At 43.5% G+C, this 26,774-nt stretch overlaps 1 protein-coding gene across 1 annotated transcript in view; it reads right to left on the bottom strand.

Annotated features, from left to right (window-relative positions):
• The window catches only part of atp2c1 (ATPase secretory pathway Ca2+ transporting 1), a 110,600-nt gene extending 84,208 nt beyond the window's left edge, over positions 1-26,392 (bottom strand). The window contains exon 1 of the mRNA XM_070880324.1: positions 26,277-26,392. Coding sequence (XP_070736425.1) covers positions 26,277-26,285 — 9 coding nt within the window. The 5' untranslated portion in view covers positions 26,286-26,392. The remainder of the gene's footprint in view (positions 1-26,276) is intronic.
• Positions 26,393-26,774: the final 382 nt, after the last annotated feature.

Genomic DNA, 26,774 nt, shown 5'->3' on the forward strand with positions numbered 1-26,774 from the left:
CTTCTTGCATCTAACCTGTCCAATCCCATTAGAATTGTATGTGTTTCTATGTGATTCCCCTCTCATTCTTCTAAATTCCATTGAATATAAGCCTGGTCGATCCAGTCTTTCTTCATGTGTCAGTCCTGTTATCCCGGGAATCGGCCTGATGAACCTTCGCTGCACTCCCTCAATAGCAAGAATGTCCTTCCTCAGATTAGGAGACCAAAACTGTACACAATATTCAAGGTGTAGCCTCACCAATACCCTGTACAACTGTAGTAAGACCTCCCTGCTCCTATACTCAAGTCCTCTCGCTATGAAGGCCAACATGCCATTTGTCTTCTTTACCACCTGCTGCACCTGTATGCCAACTTTCAATGACTGATGTACCCGGTCTCGTTGCACCACCCCATTTAGGACCGAGATGAGGAGAAACTTCTTCACTCAGAGAATTGTGGAATTCTCTACCACAGAAAGTTGTTAATCCAGTTCATTAGATGTATTCAAAAGGGAGTGTCATCTGCAAACTTGGAGATATTATATTCAAGACGGGCAAATGTTACTTAGGTAGAAATAGGCGGTCTTAGTTATGCCGCGGATGTGGTCAGAAGCTCAGTTCAAGGTCAAATATGACAACAAGGTTACCCAACAGTGTGGTTCAGCCTGAGAGAGATGCGAGGGAGAGGGATGGAGTGGGCAGCGACTGCAGTTTCTCTGCCCCTACACTTGTTTAAAACCAGTTATATCTCTAACTTTTTCCAGTTCTGATGAAATGTCATCGACCTGAAACGTTAACTCTGTTTCTCTCTTCACAGACACTGCCTGACCCGCTGAGCATTTCCAGCACTTTCTGGTTTAAATTCAGATTTCCGGCATCCGCAGTAATTTGTTTTTAAAAAGTGCTGAGATTGTGAAAATTACTATGCAAGTACAAGTGCTGCCGATACAGGTTTTGCTGGCTCTTCAGCCTTCTCAAAGTTACGAGCAGAAAGAGTAAACAATATGGAGAACACTATTACGGGTGAATGAGTGGCATCCTATCATTTGAGTAGCTGCTTTAATCAATCCATCTGCCATTGTAACAGTAAAGACAGAGAATAAAAATGTACTTTATATACGCAGATTTGACAAAGAGGTTTGTTAAAAGCTTTCACAGGAACCTGTCTGTTTGTGGGAGCACAGTGCACTGAGACACATAGGGCCCAAGTTTCCACAGGATAAAAAACGGGCGCCCCTCCGAGCTAAACACCGTTTTTCGCGCCTAAAACGGCGCCAGAAAAAAAACACGCTATTCTCGAGCGCTTTGCAGCTCCTTGTCTGTTTGGCGCGGCGCCCAGGGGGGCGGAGTCTACACTCGCGCCGATTTTGTAAGTGGGAGGGGGCGGGTACTATTTCAATTAGTTTTTTTCCTGCCGGCAATGCTGCGCATGCGCGTTGGAGCGTTCGCGCATGCTCAGTGTGAAAAAAAACATTGGCACTCAGCCATTTTTGTAGTTCTTTGTAGCTGTTTAATTTTTGAACATTTTTTAATAAAACCACATTGCCATCAGCACAGAGGCTTCCCTTCTCACTGTCTCCTTCCCCTCCCTCCCCTCCGCGGCAACAAGCCGCTGCCTCCTTCCCCTCCCTCCCCTCCGCGGCAACAAGCCGCTGTTTCCTTCCCCTCCCTCCCCTGCGCGGCAACAAGCCGCTGTCTCCTTCCCTTCCCTCCCCTGTGCGGCAACAAACGGCGGTTTCCTTCGAACGATGGCTGAAGCACTTTCACACAGGTAGGAAGATGGTTTATTCAATATTTTCTTTGCTTATAAATGTTTCTTCAGTTTGGATTTATTTGTATAATATTTGTAGAAGTATAAATAAGGATTGATTGTAGAATTTAATGACTTCCCTTCCCCCCCCCCCCCCCCCCACCTCGTTCTGGACGCCTAATTTGTAACCTGCGCCTGATTTTTTAATGTGTAGAACAGGTTTTTTCAGTTCTACAAAAATCTTCACTTGCCCCATTCTACTTTAGTTTGGAGTACGTTTTCACTGTGGAAACTTTGACTCAGGCGTCAGTGGCCGGGCACGCCCCCTTTTGAAGAAAAAATTCTGTTCTAAAGTAGAACTGTTCTACCTCACTAGAACTGCAGAAAAAAAAGTGGAGAATTGCGATTTCTAAGATAGTCCGTTCTCCACCAGTTGCTCCTAAAAATCAGGCGCAAATCATGTGGAAACTTGGGCCCATAGAATGCATTCACTGCTCCATTATAGCTACTAAACTCGTACCATTATTGATCCATTGGAAACTGTCGAGTTAAATTTGAGAATCCAACATTCAGACTGAATTTAAATGCAGTGATCTACTGTATCACAAATTACTCGACCCCAAGGCAGCTACTGTTCGATATCCTAACTAGCAACAAAACGGACAAAATTGTGAAATTTAACTCAAAAGCCGCATCAGTCCTTATTTTGACAAGAAATAAAATCTTAAAAATCTTAAGATGCCCCATCGAGCAGAACATGTTGCAGTTACATCCGACCGTGTACATGGTTGTATTTCGGTGAACATTAGTTTTACAACGTTTTCTACATTACAACAGTACTTGAGTGTCAGCCGTGACTCAGTGGGCAGCACTCTCGTCTCGGAGTCAGAAGGTTGTGGGTTCAAGTTCCACTCCAGAGACATCAGCACAAAAATCTGGGCTGACACACCCAGTGCAGTGCTGAGGGAGTGCTGCACTGTCGGAGATGCCGACTTTCAGATGAGATGTTAAACCGACGCCCCACCTGCCCTCTCAAGTGGATGTAAAAGATCCCATGGCACTATTTCGAAGAAGACCACAGTGTGCTGGCCAATATTTATCCCTCAATCAACATCACTAAAAAAAAATTATCTGGTCATCATCTTGTTACTATTTGTGGGAGCTTGATATGTGCAAATTGGCTGCCGTGTTTCCCACATTACAACAGTGACTACACTTCAAAAAATGCTTCATTGGCTGTAAAGCGCCTTGGGACGTCCGGTGGTCGTGAAAGGTGCTGTATGAATGCAAGTCTTCACTTTTTTCTTTTTTACAGAAAATAAAACCAAAAAATGCATTAAATGTGTTCAAATAGCTAAAGCGATCATATGAGTTCATTGATTGTTTCATCATCATAGGCAGTCCCTCAGAATCGAGAAAGACTTCCTTCCACTCCAAAGGTGAACAGTCCAATACGGGAATGAGTGTCTGTCACAGGTGGGACAGACAGTGGTTGAAGGAAAGGGTGGGTGGGGAGTATGGTTTGCCGCACGCTCCTTCCGCTGCCTGCGCTTGCTTTCTGCATGCTCTCGGCAACAAGACTCGAGGTGCTCAGCGCCCTCCCGGATGCTCTTCCTCCATTTAGGGCAGCCTTTGGCCAGGGACTCCCAGGTGTTGGTGGGAATGTTGCACTATATCAAGGAGGCTTTGAGGGTGTCCTTGAAACGTTTCCTCTGCCCACCTGGGGATCGCTTGCCGTGTCAAAGTCCCGAGTAGAGTCTTGTGTCGGGCATGCGGACTGCCCAACGGAGCTGGTAGAGTGTGGTCAGTGCTTCGATGCTGGGGATGTTGTCTATCAGGGTATTACTACAGCCCTGTAGGCCGTAAGCTTGGTGCCAGATTTGAGGGTCTGGTCTTCGAACACTCTCTATCTCAGGTGACCGAAGGCTGCGCTGGCGCGGAGGCAGTGTTGGACCTCGTCGTTGATGTGTGCCCTTGCTGATAGTAGGCTCCCGAGGTACGGAAAGTGGTCCACGTTGTCCAAGGCCGTGCCATGGATTTTGATGAGCGGGGGGCAGTGCTGTGTAGCAGGGTCAGGTTGGTGGTCATGCTCAACAAGCTCCCAGCTGGAGTGGAACTAAACTACAGAACCAGCGGGAACCTGTTCAACCTTCATCGCCTCCAGGCTAGATCCAAGACAGTCCCATCCTCTGTCATCAAACTACAGTATGTGGACGACGCCTGCGTCTGCGCACAGAGGCCGAACTCCAAGCCATCGTCAACATTTTCACCAAGGCGTACGAAAGCATGGGCCTTACCGGTTATCGTTGTAATTATAAATCTGAAACTGAATGCCACCAACCTTTTTCTAGAGCAGGCAAAATGAACTTTTATTTCACTTTGGGGTCAAATGTACTGGCATGGTTTGAACACTTGAGATTTTTAATACATCATCTCTTCTGTTAGCACAAAGAACAAATCTAATTGAGGCGCCAGAAAATTCAGCAAATCCGCATATGTGGCAAGCATGGAACAAAGAAAAAGACAGACTTGGATTTCACACCTTTCACGATTTCAGGACGTTCCAAAGCACTTTACAGCCAATGAGGTCAGTTTCAAAGTATAGTCACTTGTTGCAATGTGGCAGGCAATTTGGGCACAGTAAGCTCCCACAAACAGCTATGTGATATTGACAGATAATCTGTTTTAGTGATGTTGACTGAGGAATAAATATTGGCCAAGCCACTGAGGATAACTTCCCTGCTTTTCTTTGAATCTTGCGTCCACCCGAGGGGGCAGATGGGGCCTCGGTTTAACGTCTCATCTGAAAGACAGCACCTCTGACAGTGCAGCACTCCCTCTGTACTGCATTGGAGTGACGGCCTAGATTTTTTGTGCTCAAGTCTCTGGAGTGGAACTTGAACCCACAACCTTCTGACTCAGAGGTGAGAGAGCCACAGCTAACACAGTTGGTTGAGAACACCTATTTCCTGATTTACAAAGGAATGGCTCAAATATTGTGCACAATGTTCTAATAAACAGTTACTTTTCCCACTGATTTTGGTATTGAGTAAAGGAGATGATTTTGTTGATATCCTCTTAGCTACTTACAATCTCAAAGTAGATTTACTAACTGTTAAGGCTCTAACATCAAGAAAAAACAAACCTGGATTATAATGATTAATTCTGCCAACCACAAATGGCGCCATAATCAACCAACAGGCCACGACAGTGGCAGACAGATATCCCACCAACCTCCAGCTCCCTGCAATTTTCACTATTGTCCAGAGCAGATTGATTAGAACAACTATTTTGTGCTGAACAGTACAACAACATGCATTTATATAGCTCCTTTAACATAGTAAAACGTCCCAAGGCACTTCACATAAAACAAAATTTGACACCGAGCCACACAAGGAGATATTAGGCCAGATGGCCAAAAGCTTGGTCAAAGAGGTAGGTTTCAAGGAGTGTCTGAGAGGAAGAGATGCGGAGAGGTTTAGGGAGGAAATTCCAGATCTGAGGGCCTTGGCAGCTGAAGGCATGGTCACCAATGTCGAAGTGCAAATCCCCTGGGAGGACAGGCGCATCAACATCAGTGTCCTCACCCAGGCCAACATCTCCAGCATTGAAGCACTGACCACACTCGATCAGCTTCGCTAGGCAGGCCACATAGTTCGCATGCCAGATACGAGACTCCCTAAGAAATTGCTCTATGTGGAGCTCCTTCACGGCAAATGAGCCAAAGGTGGGCAGCGGAAGCGTTACAAGGATGCCCTCAAAGCCTCCCTGGTAAAGTGCGATATCACCACTGACACCTGGGAGTCCATGACCAAAGAACGCCCGAGGTGGAGAAAGTGCATTCGGGAGGGCATTGAGCTCTTCGAATCTCAACGCCACGAGCGTGAAGAGGTCAGGCGCGTGCAGCAAATCAGTCCCACCACCCCCCCATTCCCCCGACAAATGTCTGTCCCACCTGTGACAGGGTCTGTGGCTCTCGCATTGGACTGTTCAGCCACCAAAAGACTCACTTTAGGGGTGGAAGCAAGTCTTCCTCGATTCCAAGGGACTGCCTATGATGATGATGAGTGATTAAAATCAGGGATGCTCAGGAGGCCAGAATTGGAAGAGCGCAAATATCTCGGGGGGGTGGGGTTGGAGTGCTGGAGGAGATTACAGCGATCGAGATAAAGATCATTTATAGTTATACAAGTATAGGACACATTTCAAATACTAGAGACGAACCAACGAACTCAACCATTTTTTCTTTGCATTACTCTATCAATTTCTTCTTTTACAACTCAACTTTTTAAGCACGAATCTTTGTCATCAGTTTGCAATTGATGAATTATTCTTTAACTAGCAATGCAGAAAAGTTAGTTTTTCAAAATCTGCCAAAGTCCATTGCCTTTTGAATATTAACCAAGAATGATCAAAGCAGCCTCAACCGTGGTTAAGAAACCAAGACCAATTCGGAGATACCTGGACCCAAATGGGCAATGTAAATTTTCTAATCTAAATCAAACGGTACTAAAAAACAAGGCCATCACTCTCTTGATCACTCTCACATAACAGTTCCCCTGCCCAATTGAGCACACACTCAGCTTTTACTAAACTGACATTTGATAACAGTAAAATAAATGGTACAAAAGCATATTTTATATAAATAAAAATGGTAAACTGATACAAACAACCTGGCCGAACTTTGGTGGGGGGGTGGGGGGGGCTTTCCTCCCCGCCCCCCCCCCCCCAATCCCCACTTTATTCTATACTGTGAACTTTGTACACAAAAGAAAGTCACCAGAAGTATGTGGAGTTAAAGATTGCTGTGCGCGATAAGAATAGCTGCACCCTTTTTTTTTCACGTCCCCACACGTTCATTTGATCCCTGAAATAGAATGCCACGCCGTTAATTAAAATGGTAATCATTGCTGCTTTACCAACTTTACCTTGCTCGGGCTTGTGCAACAAAAAACACATTTCAAAAAATAGTTATGGAGCAGTTGGGTTTTTGCTGTTTGTTTGAAATTGACACCTTATATTTTTAGTTTCAATGTTTTGTTCTTCCTGCTCAGCAATCAGAGATGGTGGTGTGGTTAAACACAGTACAGAGCAGTCGGAGAGACAGTCATTTTGGCAGCACCAAGTGTGAACGGGAAAGTTTCACGAAGGTGAAGAATCATCCACGGACTCTGATGTAAACTTGTAAATAAGGTAACGGGCAAACAACAACAACTTGTATTTATATAGCGTCTTTAATGTAGTCAAACATCCCAAGGCACTTCACAGGAGTATGAGGAGATAAAAATTTGACACCAAGCCACATAAGGAGATATTAGGGTAGGTGGTCAGAGAGGTATGTTTTAAGCAGCGCGTTAAAAGGAGGAAAGAGAGGTAGACAGGCGGAGAGTTTTAGGGAGGGAGTTCCAGAGCTTGGGGCCTAGGCAACAGAAGGCACGGCCACCGATGGTGGAGCGATTATTATCAGTGATACTCAAGATGGCAGAATTAGAGGAGCACAGACATCTCGGGGGGTGTGGGGCTGGAGGAGATTACAGAGATAGGGAGGGGTGAGGCCATGGAGGGATTTGAAAATAAGGATGAGAATTTTGAAAATGAGGCGTTACTCAACCGGAAGGGGCAGGGAAATGGACACGAGTCCATGATCGGGATCAGCCATGATCGTATTAAATGGCGGAGCAGGCTCGTGGGGCCGTATGGCCTACTCCTGCTCCTAGTTCTTATGGAAGCCAATGTAGGTCAGCGAGCACAGGGGTGATGGGTGAGCGGGACTTGGTGCGAGTTAGGACACGGATAGCCGAGTTTTGGATCATCTCTAGTTTACGTCGGGTAGAATGTGGGAGGCCAGCCAGGAGTGCGTTGGAGTAATCAAGTCTTGAGGTAACAAAGGCATGGATGAGGGCTTCAGCAACGGATGAGGTGAGGCTCATGTTACAGAGATGGAAATAGACAGTCAAAATACAATGGATCATGTTCAGACATTTGCACAATTAAAAGCCTTGGACATATCACACCAAATGTGTATGTTGCAATCTGAGTCTGATTCAGAATTTCTCCCAACACGTAAAAGTTTCCACTGCAAAAATACAAGCCCAGATTTTAACTCGGGGCAGGAATCGGGCGGGTTGGGTCTGAGGTGGGTCCCAAACCCTTTTGACCTCAGCAATGGAACACCCAGATTTCAAATCCCAGACTCCATCTACATAGCCCCAGACAGTTTCTGCCCAAAATCACCAGGAACACAAGAATTAGGAGCAGGAGTCGGTCATCGGGCCCCTCGACCCATTCAGTAAGATCATGGCTGATCTTCGACCTCAACACTTTCCCACCCGATCCCCATATCCCTTAATTTCCCTACATTCCAAAAACCTATCGATTTCAGCCTTGAACATACTGAACGACTGAGCCTCCACAGCCCTCTGGGGCAGAGAATTCCAAAGATTCACAACCCTCAGTGAAGAAATTCCTCATCATTTCGGTCTTAAATAGCCGACCCCTTATTCTGAGACTGTGCCCCCTGGTTCGAGACTCCCCAGCCAGGGGGAAACAGCCTCTCAGCATCTACCCTGTCAATTCCCCTCAGAACCAGGAAGCAGCAGTGGCTGGTTGGCCACCAGGTGCACAATACCGGGCGCAAGGAGACCGTCGGGAACCGAAGGAATGATCCTCAGCACTCAGGTACATCTATCAGGGAGTGGAGGAATAGGGAAAGCTCAGGGCAGGGGGTGCCTTGTGGGGCTTGGAGGAAGCACTCCTGCCTGTCCCTGTCCCACGACGAAGGTTCAAACACAGTTACCTTTTTTGGACCTTTCTGGCCCCGACTCCTCTTCCCATTATGTTTGACCGGGCAGAAATACCACGGCCACATCCTAACTCAGCCCCACGGCTAAAATAGCAGTCGAGCCCCGATGAGGCATATTAAAAGAAGGACCCCGCTGATTTCCAGCGGGTGTCCTTAGTACCTGCTCAGAAGGGCAGTTTAAAATCGTTGCCTGCGGGGATGGTGGAAGATGTCAGTGAGCGAGTCTCACTGGCTATTTTAACTGCCTGCCTGTCTGGTTTCCACTAGGCGGGCAGGGTTAAGGTTGCATCCCGCCCCCCCCACAGGTTTCATAAACAAAGCAGGGTGTAAATGGAATAGGTGTGTCATACAGCAATTACTCTTACTATGCTACCACTCGTCAGAGATCATGTAAATTCTCACAATCATTCTGCCCATTCTAAAAGCTAGTAAATCTCACACTATCAGTCATGAATTACATTTAACCCCCCCTCCACCCACTGTCATAAATTCCCAATTATTCACTATTGACTGCATTTCTCCTCCTGTGTCCCACTTCCTTCAATTTTACAATAACGCCCCCACCGCCCCCCCCGCCAACCATTGTATTTCCCATCTACATCACCCCCTCCCCGCTCCCCTGGCTAGTATCCTCTCTTTACAGATGGCAGTCCCATCCTTCAATTGCCCATCCCATGCTGATCTGAATTCCCCTTCCTCCGGTCTCCCTCCCCACCCACGAGCTGGGTAAATTTCCTGGTCATTGCCACCCCTCGCACCGAGAGGTTTTCCCAATAGGGCACGGAATAGCATTCCTTCCATATGATCAGAAAGGCTATTGGGATACTGGGCTTCATTACAAGAAGGCAAGATGTTTATAATATAAAATCACTGTTACCTTAATATTGCTTAATATAATAAACTGAACAGGCAACATGTATTTATATAGCACCTGTAACATAGTAAAACGTCCCAAGGCGCTTCACAGGAGCGTTACCAAACAAAATTTGACACTGAGCCACATAAGAGAAAGTAAGGGAGAAAGAGGTAGGTTTCAAAAAGCGTCTTAAAGAGGAAAAAGAGGTCAAGAGGCAGAGGTTTAGGGAGGGAATTCCAGAGCTTAGGACCTTGGCAGCTGAAGGCACTGGCCACGGCCACCAATGGTGGAGCGACTAAAATCAGGGATGCTCAAGGGGCCAGAATTAGAGGAGCGCAGAGATCTCAGAGGGGTTGTGGGGCTGGAGGAGATTACAGAGATAGAGAGGGCCGAAAGCCCACGGAGGGATTTAAAAACAAGGATGAGAATTTTTAAATCGTAGATAGGAAACAGTACTTTCCTTCAATAAGGAAATCAGGAACAAGGGGTCATAATCCTAGAATTCGAGCTAAGCCAGTTAAAGTCAAATTTAGTTAAAAAAAACCTACGCTGTACATAGGATTGTGAGAATTTGGAACGCATTGCTCCAGATGTTTAAAAGGGAGATAGATGCTGACTCGAGATTAAGAGCATGAAGAGGCACGGAGACAAGGCAGGAAATTGGGATTTAAATGATAGAACTAGCATGGTTAACAAAAATAGAAGATCATAAATAAAATGAAATCACTTTCTAAAAAAAAAAGAGATGATAAAAAAAAGCTTGCTTTCAATCATACTTTAAAATATCTCCGGCATTTACTTGCAACGTCTAAAATTGAAGCATCGCTGCTATCCGAAAGAAACATATTGTAGCTACACAAAATTAGACCTCTGACACTTGGCAAATAAGACATCAGGCTGTCAACAGCAGGACTCTGAACATTAAACTGAAAAACAAAAACACTGGCTGGTCAAGATTTGTGCCTCACGACTTCATTAGTAAATTTGTTTTCCAATGTGATAAATTGTTTTATACACTCTTACTAAATATATGGGCTATGGGGAAAGAGCAGAGAAATGGAACCAATTGGATAGCTCTTTCAAAGAGCTGGTACAGGCACGATGGGCCAAAACGGCCTCCTCTGTGCTGTAAGATTCTACGATACAATGAAAACGATACGATGTTATTCTATCAAAATAACAATATTAGGGATTATATTTTAGAAACACAGATCCAGTAGTACACCAAGGGTGAAATTGGTTGGATGCCCAAAGGATGCCGAATAAGTCAGGGGTGTCCAAGAGGCTGAATGCAAGCAAATGCAGTCTGTGTGTGAGTTCCTTAGATCCGTTCGGTGATGCACCTGCCAGTTCCTGGGTCCTTTGCCTCGTGTGCAAGCTGATTTCATTGGACAGCTCCTTAAAGTCTCCGGGTCTGGAGCAGTGAAAAGGCCATTTCTTGGTTTGGTCAAAATTCGAACTGGTGCCAAGCCCTTTTCAGTCCTCTGGGCCTGGGAATTTCTTATATCTGTAGAAGGGTCTAGGGCGCAGTGTCTAAAAATGAGAGCCAGACCTTATAGGAGTCCAATTAGGAAAGCCTTCTACACACAAAAGGGTGGTAGAAGTTTGGAACTCTCTTCCGCAAATAGCAATTGACGCTAGATCGGAGATAGATAGATTTTTGTTTACCAACGGTATTAAGGGATGAGGGGCACAGGCAGGTATGTGGAATTAGGTCACAGATCAACCATGATCTCACTGAATGGCAGAACAGGTTCGGAGGGGCTCAATAGCCTCCTCCTGTTCCTATGTTTTGCTTTGTCCACATTAGGGTCTCACTTTTCGGATTTAAAATTTGTGTATGTGCAAGTGACCCATTTTCTTATGTAGGAGATCTTGCTTTTTGTGTATGGTGGCTCACAATATCATGTAGCCATATCTGGCCCACTCACTGGTTTTGTCATAGATATCCAGCCCCCTGCTCCAAACGCTTGGGCATCCCTGTAATAAAACATGTTGCAATGTCTCGGAGGGGGTAGGGGAAATTACTGAGCCATATAGACGAGCAATGTCACAGATTTGATCCACGCTCTTTACTTTTTTTAATAAAATGTTCGAGATGCCTGAAATTTGGCAGAACGTTACCTTTCTCGAGTCAAACACCTATTGAAAAATGAAGGGCAACAAAAAGGTTGGGCATCCACTTAGAACAAACCCAAGATTCTCCCTGGAGTTTGAATTGAACAGTCCGATATCTATTATTTTAGTAGAGTGTCTGCCTTGCCTGTCTCAACAAATAGGTAAAATGGGAGCTTATTCTATTGCCTCAGTAAGTAGTTGTAGTCCAGGGGAGGGTTTAGACCATGTCAGAGAGTGCGAGCTGTGGTTCAGTTCATCGCACCCTCGTCTTGGAGTCAGATGGTTGTGGGCTCAAGTCACACTCCAGAGACTTGAGCACTCCACTGAGGGAGCGCTGCACTGTCAGAGGTGCCGTCTTTCAGATGCGACGTTAAACTGAGGCCCCTACTCTCTCAGTTGGACGTAAAAAGATCCCATGGCACTATTTCGAAGAAGAGCAAGGGAATTATCCCTGGTGTCCTGGGGCCAATATTTATCCCTCAATCAACATCACAAATAGATTATCTGGTCACTGCTGTTTGTGGGAGCTTGCTGTGTGCAAATTGGCTGCCACGTTTCCTACATTACAACAGCAATGAAGTACTTCAAAAAGTAGTTCATTGGCTGTAAAGAACTTTGGGACGTCTGGTGGTTGTGAAAGAGGCAATACTGTATAAATGCAAGTCTTTCTTTCTTTCAAGGCACCCCAGTGTTATTTCTTGATTCACCTTTATACGCTAAATTTGGTTTGTATGGAGTTAAACAGTTCTCAGCCAGGGTAGCATGGAAAGCACAAAATTGGCTTCAGTGTCTCAGCTGGAGAAATTATCCATGGTTCCTGCTTCTGAACAATATCCAGAAATTCGCGTTAGATAAGAGATGGAAACTATATTCTGCTTGATCCTGAGCCAAGTCCCGTACATCTGATCCATCGCCAAAACCAGATACTTCCACTTGTGCAACATTATCCGTCTCTGCTATTCCAGCCCACGTCTTCATTATCCCAAAGCTTGGGATAAAGCTTCTGAAACGCTCACCTTGCCCATACTCACCCTCCACAAGCTACCATTTATCCACATTTCTACAGTATGCGACATCTCCTGCAACCACGTTCTTCCCAAGCTATATCCAATGTATGGATCATCACCGGCATGTTCAAATTCCCTCGCCATGCTCCCCCACCCTACCTCCATGATTGCCTCTTGGCACAAACCCCTGTACAGACCCTCTACATCTCCGACATGAGTCTATTTCTCATCCCTTGCTTCTACCACTGGCAGAAATTCTTTCAGCCACTAGCCCACCGTCGCCATCCAAAATCCTTCTTTGTTGCCACAACCCCTTTTAATCTTCAAAATCCTCCTTAATACCCTTCTCTTTTGCATCGCCCTTCCTAACCTGTTTCCAATTAGGAAGGCAAATGGTATGTTCGCCTTTATTGCAAAGGGATTGGAGTATAAGAGTAAGGAAGTCTTGCTTCAATTATATAGGGCTTTGGTGAGACCACACCTGGAGTACGGTCTCCAGTTTTGGTCTCCTCACATATGGAAAGACATACTTGTCTTAGAGGGGGTGCAACAAAGGTTCACTAGATTGATTCCTGGGGTGAGAAGCCTATCCTATGAGGAGAGATTGAGTAGATGGAGTTTAAAAGGTGATCCCATTGACACACAAAATTCTTCGAGGGCTTGACAGGGTAGATTTGTTTCCCCTGGCTGGAGAGTCTAAGAGTCACAGTCTCAGGATAAGGGTTTGGTCATTTAGGACTGAGATGAGGAGAAATTTTCTCACTCAGAGGATTGTACATCTTTGGAATTCTCTGCTCCAGAGGGCTGTGGATGCTGAATCATGAGTATATTCAAGGCTGAGATCGATGGATTTTTGGTCTCTCAGGAATCAAAGGATTTGGGGTCAGGCAGGAAAGTGGAGTTGGGGTCGAAGATCAGCTATGATCTTACTGAATGACGGAGCAAGCTTGAGGGGCCGTAAGGCCTACTTATTTCTTATGTTCCCTTCACTCTTTTCTCACCCCCTTGGCATTCACCTTTCTGCAAAGAGTTCAAGAATGTTGCTCTGCACACAAGGAACACGACACGAATGCAAGTTGTTGTCAGGGGTGTGGAAAAGAGCTACATTAAGCCACTGTCTTAAAAACAATGGGTTAGACTTTCCACTAGGTGGCTAAGGCCGAAAAAATAGGCCTTATTCCAGCAATGTGTGATGTGTCGTCCATGCTGATCGCCGGCGTAAGGCCCATTTTTTTTTTGCTATTTTCCACTCGGTCTTACCCCAGCGATGCCAAATGGGCGATCTGATTTCTCAGCGATCTCACGATCACCCAAAAAAGGTTAAACGGAAGTCCAAAAAAAAAAGCTTCCCTAGCAACGATATTGTGCGCATGTGTGGGATTTTTTTGGGGTCGATTTTTTTTGCAGCGTTTGGAGAGTTCATGGATCATCGCACATGCTCAGAAGAACAGGGAGGGTCGGAGAGAGCGGAAGAGAGAGGAGAGAAGGAGAGAGGCATCAAGGAAGCAGTTTGTATTTTGCTAATTTGATTTAAAATTCAACAATGGAAACACCAAAAAGAAGGGAGATGGAGAGGCAAAGGGCAAAAGCCTTTAGTGAGGAGGCCAACGAGGCCCTTGTAAATGTTGTTTCCACAAGGTAGTAGGACTTGACACGGGGTGGCCTTGGGAAACCTCCACCCCGTGCCTATAGACGGATCTGGCTGGAGATTGCCGATGTCGTCACATCAGTATCCAATGAGCTGCGGACGACTGACCAGTGCCGCAAGAGATGGAACAGCCTGCTGATAGCTGCCAGAGTAAGTTGGATTTTATATGTCTTTAAAACATATTTAAGTCATATTTAAAAGTACACATATGTATTATTTACTTCATGTTTACAAATTATGTATTATTTACTTCATGTTTATAAATTGCAAACAAAATTCTCAATGTTATTTATGTGAATTAATAACATTAATTTAAAAACTACAATCATTTTTTTTTTAAATTACATTACCAATTACATTTATTCACCCTAATACTAAGTTGCATGTTATAGTATTAAAGATTATTGATATGTAGCTACCAGAGTAAGTTGCATTTTAATATTTAAAAGATGTTAAAAAGTCATTTAAAATCATACATATTTACTTACTGTTTATAATTAGAATATTAAAAATTATTCATATGCACTACGATGTTATGTAATTATTGAACATTTAAATCAGTCTTCAATGTTTATTGTCAAGTACAGTGGCTTATGCCGTGCAATATTAAATTATCATTTACAGAAAAAGATCAGTACGACCTGCGCGGAGCAAAGGAGGATGGGTGGCGGCTCCGCAACAGTGCACACACTTAATTCGTACGAGGAGCTTGCAGTGGCCTAGGTGGGGCCCGAAAGCCGTTCGGTCACGACTCGTGGCGTGGTCGAGCCCACCCTCGAGTCTGGTGAGTAACACGAAGTGTGCAATGTATCAAACATTACTAAATACACACGAGAAATAGCGTAGTTACGCATTTGTTATGCAATAATTTAGATATAGTCTGATCTACGAATGAGACAATGTTAACCCTGATGAACCCTTGTGCATATGTGGTTTTGCAAAGTATTGCAATGTTTTGGGTTATATCGAAATATTGAAATAGACTGATGTGTATTGTTATCAGTTGTTTAGAAATTTCATTCATCTTTCTACGGTCAAGTGTCCGTTGAGCAGTGCTCGGTGCCAGAGACATCTCAAAATGTAATGGACCCCTCTTCAAACAGCTCGCAGGAGGGTGAGACGGCGGATTGGAGCAGGAGGAGGAGGAGGAGGAGGAGGAGGATGATGAGATTTTTTTTGTGGGGTGGGGGGGGCGACGAACAACCTGCGACCATCTCGATTGAGATGGAAGAAGCACCAGGACCAAGTGGTGTGCAGGTGGACCAAGTGGTGTGCAGGTGGACCAAGTGGTGTGCAGGTGGCAATGCCAAGGCGCGTCATTTTGAAAACGCCGACCCCACGGAGGTCCGGTCAGCATGGCGAGCAATCGCCTACCATGGAGGGCCAGACAGAGAGCTCGATTTCCCTGTGCAGGGAGACGGTCATGACCTTATCCAGGGGTTCGCGGGATTCTCTGCGAACTGGAGCCAGTTCTCCGCGAACTGGAGCCAGTTTCCAGCATCCTGGAGCCAGTTTCCAGCATCCTGGAGTGAGTTCTGCACGAACTTCTCCAATTGGTCTTCCGAGCAGGCACAGACTGCAAGGGAGACCTTGGAGGCCATTCGGCAGCAGACAGCCGCAACTAATGCCCTACGGCATGCGTTGCTGGCTGGACACGGCGCTGCACCCCAAGGTGCCATGTCTGCTCACAGTGAGACCCAAGCACGCAAGCGAGTACGGAGGACACAGTTCCACAGCAGGAGGTCTTGCCGTCCCACTCTGCACCACGTCTTGATGTCGGTCTGCGTAGACCAAAACGGGCGGGTGGGGTATGAACACGGGGTGGGACTGGAGGGAAACGTGGCTGCAGGTAGGGAGGGGTGCGTTTTTTCACTTGTTCAATTTTTCTTGTTACTTTTGTTAGTTGTTAAAGGTTAATTGTAAATTGTTAATTGTTAACTGTTAAGATTTGTGTGTATTTGAGGGAAGGGTGGGTTGGTGCGGGGGCGGGGGGGTTGGAGGGATAGTTTTTCCATTTTTATTTGCGTTTTTGTTAATAAAATTTTTTTTCTTTAATTCAATAAATTGTGTGTGTCTTCTCTTAGTTACATTAGTTATCAACTATACAGATGTTATTCCATATCTGTTCATTCTATTAATAGACAAGTACCTTAGTAACATTTCAGTAACACTAAACTTTATAAAATAAGCATAAGTTCTGATGATAGGCCATTGCAGGCAAGACCGAAAGAACACCCCAAGCAATTGAAAGTATTGATTAACCCTAACTGTAAATCAACATCTGAAATGTCCACATTTAGTGAGTGGAACCCCTTTCTGTTATGAAAGACCTCCGCGTTATTTCATGATGCTTTGAGGGCAATGTGCGTACAGTATATTGCTCCCTGAACCTTGGGGAAGTCTGCTATTCTATGGAAACCGAAAAGTATTCACGGTCTGTGCCTCCCTGGTCATTGTGAAGCTCATGAAGTCCCTCCACGAGCGTAAAGAGCTTCAGCCACCTGGCAAATGCAGCTGTGTGTAGCGTGCTGATTTATGATTTTAATAATCCCTCAACAATATCTAATCACTGGACTCTATACGCTATTTACCAGTCAGTTTGAGAGGCACCAACAATATCAGTAAATAACTTCACTATGTAAAAGCTTTTTAATAAATTCAATATATAAAATATAGATAAAACCTTCTAATAAATTCTATTATAAAAAACCTATTCACTAAAAACGTAATAATACCTATATGAAAAATTACAGCTCTCATTAAATTCTATTATATAAAACCTATTTACTAAAAATAACGTAATAATACCTATTTATATTCTGTGCCAATATTCTTAGTACAACTAGCTTTCTAATTAAATCACAACTAATCCTCTATCCTTCCACTGAAGTCAAAATGGCGTCCGTAGTGCCCATTTTCCTTCTCTTAGGCCCAGAAAAAGCAACTATTTCTCAGCACTGTTTTGGGCCTTATATCGGCCCAGCGAAGTGCATGCTAGGTGCTGAAACTTAGGATGGGCCCTGTGTGGGCTATAATTTTAGCGATCTTCTCGGTGATCAAAGTGGAAACTTAGGCACCTGTTTTTCGGGTGATATTTTGGGCCGAGTTTCCACTTTATGCTCAAAATGGGCAATAGAGGTCAGTTTTGGGCCATATATGGGCCATAGATGGGCGATATGAAGTGGAAAATCTAGCCCAATGTGTTGTACAGCACAGTCAAGCAATCAGAATGTCACATGTTCCTGCTTACTGCACAATACAAATTGCTTATCAAGCAGTCGCTTCACGTCTGGCTTTGCTTCAGGAATTAGGCAGGGCTGATGACATGCACAACAAGCTTTAGGAGAGAAGGAAAATCACTGACTGCACACAACACAATGCAAAATTTCTCTTTTTAATACAAGGTTGCACAATAAACCCACTTCCTCCTTTACCTCACCACTTGAAAGCTTGCAATGCACTGCCTTTAACATTGCTAAGCAACACAACTTTCATCTAACAGAAGACTATAAACTGTTTGATCTGTAAACTGATTACATGCAAACATTTATCTACTGCAACAGAACACCTGCAGACAATATGGACTGGAATATGCCAAGGTCACGCTGAACACTAATAACAATTATATAATTACATTCACAGCTCCACATTGGCTACAGAGAGCAAGCCATTTAGGGCAATAATGTCACAATGATTTTTTCAGTTAAATAATTTGCTCAATTATAACCTCTCAGACTTCAAAGTGTGTCGCTGAGGGAAAATCAAAAAATTTAATTGAAAACCACACCTTGTACAGAACTGTGGACTGGATTCAACAATCTGATAGATTACACGGTATGAAATTATCTGCAAGGAAAATAAAATCTTATCTGCCCTGGATCACATGGATTTAAAACAACAAAAGTTAAAGGAAAAAGGTTATCGCTGCCGAGTTGCATTTTCATTTGCACTTATTGGTTGATGCAGTTATAAATACTGGAACACAAAAGCACACGTGCCTCAGCTTAAAGCACCAAAAACCATAGATGTGTGTTAAATATTTTAGTAATTAATTTTGCTGGGAAATGCTACATTGTCGATTATATTTTCATGACGAGAATGTGAGAACACATTAAGGGCGGAACTATCACAGGGAAAATCCATCTTAAAATCTACCTGCCATAGAGCTGGTTGGAAGTTTTATAGTCTGTCTGTCCTCGAAGCCTGCTGCTGAATTTACAGGAGACCCTAGTTCCAGTAAATGCATATTAAAGACTGAAGCAGCTTATCAGATCCTGCAGCACCGAAATCCAAATGGCATGGATTTGAGTTAATAAGGTCAGAGCTGCTCTTTTAACTAGGTGAAGCGAGTGTCCCTTGTGATTACACTCGAGTGCATGGGCTGCATTTCAAAATAATCAAAATTAAATATATTTAGCATTCCTTTCCTAATTCATTTTTCCAATATTCCCTTTTTAATTTAAGCTGTTCCAATTATAGTACCACCTTCATTATATTTTGTAACTTCCAGGTTTCGGTATTTACAAAAGAATCTTGATAACAATAAATAAGATTCATACCAACATTAAATTGAACTCACAAGGGTTTAAATTCACAGAGGGAGAAAGGCTGGTGTCATTAGAACGCAGGTGGAGGGGGAGGGAGGGAAAGAGAGAATAGGTGTGTGTGTTTTCCAGAAAGCTATTGAGCGAGCCACCAGAATTGTTGTCTTTAACATTTTGAGACAGTACGTGATCATATTCCAAACACTTCATATGAGGAAGGGTTGAATACATGTACCCTCAGCACGAGTGATCCGTACCTGTGCGGGGGGAGGGGGGGGGCAGTGACCAGCTTCATTCTGTCCAGAATAAGGTGAAGAATAAGCCCTCTAACCAGGATAGTGGATATTTTGGGGAGGTTTGTTTCAGAGAATGATACAGAATCAAGTCAAAGTGCAGTGAGATTACAATAAATGCTATCCTGCTCACTTACAACATAAACTAATTTGTTGATTTGCATTCTGCCACATCTCATTCAAGTGTGAATCTGTCCATCTTTTGATTGGGTACATGCATGTGAAAGCACTTGCAAGATTACAGCACCTGACTTATTTATTGTTCCTACTCCCCCACGTCAGACCAACATATGACTAGATATTGGGCAGTAATGGTAAACTCTTGATCATAAGGGATGCAGAATAAGTTTGCAGGATAGACCAATGACATTGAACTTGTGACAGTATCTACAGCAGGCTCAACATTCGTTACGCTAACAGAAAGGCCTCTACGAATACAGCAATGTTGATAAATGCAACAATAATTCTTAATAGTTTCGCAAAAGGTTAAAATGTAGAAACATTTTAATAAGCTTTAAAAATGAAAATCAGAAAGTTATATTTTTTTTCCCCCAGATGAGCATGGGCTGCAAAAGCTTCCAATGGAGGACTGGGCAGCTTTGAAGCTTTCGCCTCATCACTCACTGGTGTCATTGTTACTCAACTCCAAGTTCACCCCTCTATCAGTCTCTGTTCAAATCTCTCCAACTTATCACACCAAGACTATTTTGGTTCATGAGGTCAATGGCACCTTGGCACTGTGGCAAGCTACCCTTCCTCAACCCCTGAATTGTCATGGCCTTTGATAGTGAACCATTGCATCCTCCAGTGCCTCTCTCCTGTGGTGCATATCCATGACACCACTTTCTACTGGCTCTAGTGAAGCATAGTAAATCAGTTTGTCTCCTTCAATGGGTTCTCTGCCCATGTTGACAGTCACCTCCAGTCTCCTAATCTTATTCTGTATGCTCCACTCAAAAGCATCTGCAAATATGTACACTGATGACGGCCGACTCCACTCTTCAGCTCAACCATTGATTCCACAACTATCATGGCATCTAACAGCTTGCTTGACAGTGAATTCTGGATACACAAATTTAAAGGGCCCACACCGGAAAAAAAAGACGGGCAGCATTGGTCACCATTGTCGAATGTTTACAGCACAGTCCGAATGTATCTTTTAACTGTGCAGAACTATAAGTCGATAAAGAGAATCCTTAGACTACGAATCAAAAGACTATGAATTCAAATTCCACCTCGACAGTTGAATTCAGTTTATTAAAAATTTGGAAATAAAAAACTGGTCTCAGTAAAAGTGACCATAAAGTTGTTAGATTGGCGTAAACACCAAGCTGGTTCACCAACGTCCTTTAGTGAAGAAAACCCACCATCCTTGCCTGGTCTGGCCTGTGATTCCAATCCCCCACCAACATGGTTGACTCTTAACTGTCCACTAAAGTGGAGTAACAAGACATTCCGTTGTATCACTCATCATCACAGGCAGTCCCTCGGAATCGAGGAAGACTTGCTTCCACTCTAAGAGTGAGTTCTCAGGTGGCTGTATAGTCCAATACGGGAATTACAGTCTCTGTCACAGGTGGGACAGGCAGTGGTTGAAGGAAAGGGTGGATGGGACAGGTTTGCCGCATGCTCTTTCCGCTGCCTGCGCTTGCTTTCTGCATGCTCGCGGCAACGAGACTCGAGGTGCTCAGCGCCCTCCCCGATGCTCTTCCTCCACTTAGGGCGGTCTTTGGCCAGGGACTCCCAGGTGTCGGTGGGGATGTTGCATTTTATCAAGGATGTCGCATTTTATCAAGGATGTCCTTGAAACGTTTCCTTTGCCCACCTGGGGCTCGCTTGCCGTGTAGGAGTTCCGAGTAGAGCGCTTGCTTTGGGAGTCTTGTGTCAGGCATGCGAACAATGTGGCCCACTCAACGGAGCTGGTCGAGTGTGATCAGTGCTTCAATGCTGAGGATGTTGGCCTGATCGAGAACACTGATGGTGCGTCTGTCTTCCCAGGGGATTTATAGGATCTTGCGGAGACATCGCTGGTGGTATTTCTCCAGTGATTTAAGGTGTCCACTGCATATAGTCCACGTCTCTGAGCCATACAGGAGTCAAGATATCAAACCGCTACAGAGTTCAAGAAGGCAGCCCACCACCACCACCTTATCAGGGCAACAAGGGACGGGTAACAAATGTCGGCCTTGCCAGCAATGCACAGATACCAAGAATGACTTGCATCTCAAAATGTGTTAATTTACACTTGCAAATGAATTATACCCAGCACAGTAGGATGTAGATCCCACAGATTAAGTTTTCTGCTGATGCTACTCCAGAGTCCCATTCCAGGGACTTGAGCACAAAAACCTAGGCTGACAATCCAGTGCAGAGCGAGCGCTACACTGTCGGAGGTGCCGTCTTTCGAATGAGCAAACCGAGGCCCCGTCTGCTCTCTGAGGTGGATGTAAAAGATCCAATGGCACTATTTCGAAGAAGAGCAGGGGAGTTATCCCTGATGTCCTGGGGCCAATATTTATCCCTCAATCCACACAACAAAAATAGATTATCTGGTCATTGTCACATTGCTGTTTGTGAGACCTGCTGCTCGCAAATTGGCTGCCATGTTTCCTACATTACAACAGTGACTGCACTTCAAAAGAATACTTCATTGGCTGTAAAGTGCTTTGAGCGCTATATAAATGCATGTCTTTCTTTCAAATCTAAAAAAAAGTATAAGCAGCTGCAATGAGCTGTATCTAGAAAGACATCAATACATTCTGCAATTTGCTAATTACTTAAATCCCTATTTCCCCAATCGCCTATTATAGTAATAGTCTTCTCTATGCACAAGCAAGTCATAGGTATAGGTACATTAAAAAAGTACTCACTCTGAGCATTAATGTTGAAGACCTTTTACAGATTAGTATGAAGTATAATCAATGTAAATTGCACTGTTTCCTGAATCAAATCACAAACTTAATGTGACCTGATTTATAGGCTATGCAGTGTCTCTCAAATTTTATCCACGGTGTGGTATTTTATACCAATGCTTTTTCTATGTATTCTTCAATTGCTTTGAGGATAAACTTACTCTTAATGAAAACATTACTTTGGGAAACTGCCATATTTCCAACTTGTACTGTTTTGATGATAAGAACAAGACTGAACTTAATTAAGAACAACTTCAGGCACAATCCCTCCTATCAAGTATTGTGCCCAAAACCACCACTGCTCATCTCCCACAGACTTAACTGGTGGGAAATATCTACAGGGCTGGACACCCAACAAGGGTACATTATATTTTAGCATTACATTTTTCTAATTTCTATTGTCAGCAGTGGCTCAATGGGCAGCAAGCTCGCCTCTGAGTCAGAAGGTTGTGGGTTCAAGTCCCATTCCAGCGACTTGAGCACAAAAATTAAGACCGACATTCCCAGTGCTGAGGGAGAGCTGCACTGTCAGAAGTGCCATCTTTCGGATGAGACGTTAAACCGAGGCTCCATCTATCCTTTCGGGTGGACGTAAAAGATCCCATGGCACTATTTCAAATTAGAGTATGGGAGTCATCCTGGCCAATATTTATCCCCCAATCAGCATAACAAATCAAAAACAGATTATCTGGTCATCATCGCATTGCTGTTTAATGGGACGTTTCGGTGTGCAAATTGGCTGCTGCGTTTCCTACAACAGTGTCAACACTTCAAAAGTACTTCATTGACTGCAAAGTGCTTTGGGACGTCCTGAGGTCATCAAATGTGCTGTATAAATGCAAGCCTTTCTTTTCTTTTAATTGTAAATTCCTCCCTTAATCAACAGCACCAAAAACAGAATATGTGCTCATACATCTCATTGTTGTGGAATCTGCTGTGGCCTAAAATGCACTTCAAAGTAACTCGTCGTATGTGAGGTGCTTTGAGATGTTTGAGTCACACACTAAGGTGCCATATAAGATGCAAGTCTCTTTGTTCTTTAAAAATCCAATACTGAATATTCATTCTCCTGTTCACACACATACGTTTCCTCCTTGCAAATGCACAGAAATGTTGAAAAACAGTTGGAAACCAGTTTATTTTACAAATTCTGAACATCTAGATTATGAAAAATAAACTCAGAAGTAGAATAAAATAGGTATTCCATGGCAGTCCGATGCTTAATACAACAGACGTGAATTAATTTGCTCCAAGTGAGGCAAATGCAGAAATTGACACCTCTTCCTTTAAGTGCAACTGTGATGATTAATTATGATTCATATTCCCCTCCCCCTCTCCAAACAAAAAGGGTCAATTGTCAAGAGCCTTTTATCAAGCTTAATGAAATAAAAGCATTCTGTTTACATCAGCCAAATCACTGGACTGTTTCTATTTGTCATCAATGACATGAGTGCATTACCAGACCAATCAGATTCTTAAGTGAATCTCAAAACAATAACTATTCAGCATTGAAAGAAAAACCAAACACTTTGCTAAATGTACTGCTCAGATTCTATATAGAAATAAGTCTGACACAGGCTGCAAGTGTGGATCTGTCGCTGTAAATTTTATGACTACATCAGGATTATCCTATTTCCACCTTCAGAACATTGCCCATCTCTGCCGTTGCCTCAGCTCATCTGCTGCTGAAACCCCTAACCATGCCTTTATTAGCTTTTGACATGACTATTCTAACGCACTCCTGACCCGCTTCCCACGTTCGACCCTCCGCAAACTTGAGGGCATCCAAAACTCTGCTGCTCCTAATGCGCATCAATTCCCGTTCACCCATCACCCCCTGTGCTCGCTGACCTACATTGGCTCCCGGTTAAGCAATGCCTTGATTTTAAAATTCTCATCCTGGTTTTCAAATCCCACCATGGCCCCACCCCCTCTCTAACTCTGTAATCTCCTCCAGCCCCACAACCCTCCGAGATATCTGCGCTGTTCTAATTCTGGCCTCTTGAACATCCCTGATTTTAATCGCTCAATCATTGATGGCCGTGCCTTCAGCTACCAAGATCCTAAGCTCTGGAACTCCCTGCCTAAACCTCTCTACCTCCTTTAAGATGCTCCCTGAAGCCTACCTCTCATCTGTCCTATTTCTCCTCAAGGGGCTCGTGTCAAATTTTGTTTAATAACGCTCCTACGAAGTATCTTGGGACGTTTTACTATGTTAAAGGTGCTATACAAATGTATCCCGGGTGCAAGCTGTTCTAGTCACATGCAGTACACGGTTTAATACATTTTGTAAATACCAGAACATGATGTATGTTTAATAAAATTGGATAGCAATAAACAGTGTGATTTACATTAGCAGATATATTATAACCTGTAATTTACCTACATTGCATACTTTGCACAGTGTGATTTACATTAGCAGATATCATAATCTGTAGAGATTTACCGTGTATCACGTACAGTTTGATTTATATCACTAGATATATTACAATCTGTATTTTTCCTTACATTGCCAGACATATTATAATCTGTAGAGAGTTACCTACATTGCATGTATTGTGCAATTTCTCTTATATTACCAGACGTATTATAATGTGTAGTGATCTGTCGATAATATTTATCCCTTAATCAACATAAGAAAAAATAGATTATCTGGACATTATCACATTACCTGAGCGGGGGACATGGCTGATGGTTCTGGATCCAGGCTGATTTTATATATATATATGGTGATTTACCTGAGCGAGGGACACGGTGCTGGCTCTGGGCTGATTATAAATTATATATTATGTAGAAAGAAAAGAAAGATTTGCATTTATACAGCGCCTTTCACGAACAGTGGGCATCCCACTTTACAGCCAATGAAGTATTTTTGGAGTGTAGTCACTGTTGTAATGTAGGAAACACAGCAGCCAATTTGAGCACAGCAAACTCCCACAAACAGCAATGTCATAATGACCATCTGTTTTTTTTAATGATGTTGATTGAGGGATAAATATTATTAAATTGTTTGCGATTTACCTGAGCTCCCAGGGTGCATGGCTCTGACTCGGAGTTGGACTCTAACCTGATTATACTACATTAATGGGAGATTTACCCGAGCGGGGAACATGGTTCTGGTGTCTCTCTCGCTCTCTGGCTCCGGGCCAGGTATATATTATTACATTATTATACTGAGTGATGTACCTGGGCAGCGGGCATGGCTCTGCTGCTTGTCTCTCAGACCCCGAGCCCCGGTATACATTACATTATATAGAAGGGTGAGGGATGTATCTGAGCAGGGGCCATGGTTCTGGCTCTCCCAGCAGTGTCTCAGACCCCAGGTATATATATATTATATATTACATTGTGTGGAGATTACCTGGGTCATGGCTGTGCTGGCTGTCTCTCTCAGACCCCCCCCAGGTGCATATATATATTATATATTACAGTGTGAGGTGATTTACCTGGGCCGTGTCTCTCTCAGACCCCAGTATATATCACAGTATAAACATTATATCACAGTATATAGATGTACCTGGGCCATGGCTATCTCACTCTCTCTCCGACCCTGGTATATATATATATATATATATTATATATATATATATATCACAGTGTATATAATATTATATATAATAAGACATAATATAGGACATATTATATATAATGACATAATATAGGACATATATATATGACATAATATAGGACATATTATATATATGACATAATATAGGGCATATTATATATAATATGACATAATATAGGACATATTATATATAATGACATAATATAGGACATATATATAATGACATAATATAGGACATATTATATATATGACCTATTATAGATATGACATATTGTATATAATATGACATAATATATATAATGACATATTATATATAATATGACATAATATAGGACATATTATATATATGACCTATTATAGATATGACATATTGTATATAATATGACATAATATATATAATGACATATTATATATAATATGACATAATATAGGACATATTATATATAATATGACATAATATAGGACATATTGTATAATATGCCATAATATATGCCATATTATATATATGACAATATATATATAGTTTTTTGCCGGGTCCATGTCTCAGGCCCCAGTAGATATGACAGTATATACCTGGGCTATGCTGCCGGCCGCTCTCCCGGGCCCCGGGCCCCGGGGTATCTCAGTGTATATTGTAGATTTACCCGGGCCATGTCCCTCTCAGACCCCGGTATATCTGACGGTATATAGCGATATTCTGACGGTAGAGATATATGTCTCCCTGACCCCGGGCCGGGTATATATAATATATGACGGGGTGTATATATATATATATATATATATAATATATATGTTTACCTGGGCCATGTTGACGGCCGCCTCTCCCGCCCATCCGCTCGAGCTCGAGCTCCAACCGGCGGCCCCGTGCGCGATCCGCCAACATCCCCAGCGGCGCCGACCGGAAGTGACCGCCGGGCCCCGCCATCGACTTCCGCGCGCGCACCGCGCATGCGCCGGTCATCCGGCCTGGCGCTGGGAGGGGAAGAGCGCCTCTCACTGCGCGTGCGCGGGTCCACTGCCTGGTCTTTGTTCCAGAGCTATCATTCAACACCTATTTTTAATTTTAAAACAATACAAATAATTATACTTGGTTTTGGTTTCAGTTGGAGGAAAGCACTAGTTGGCAAAAAAAAAAGAGCCCCCCCTTCCTGTTCCTGAAATCAAAACTTAACTGCGACAATTATATTTAGACATTTTATATATCTGCTGTTGCTATTTGCAGCAGCAGGTGATTATATTACATTTGTGAAACGGTTGAAAACATTCTGTTGGTTCACTGCTTCATTTTGCCAAAGA

The sequence above is a fragment of the Pristiophorus japonicus genome, chromosome 5 (assembly GCF_044704955.1).
Source record: "Pristiophorus japonicus isolate sPriJap1 chromosome 5, sPriJap1.hap1, whole genome shotgun sequence".
Classification (NCBI taxonomy): domain Eukaryota; kingdom Metazoa; phylum Chordata; class Chondrichthyes; family Pristiophoridae; genus Pristiophorus; species Pristiophorus japonicus.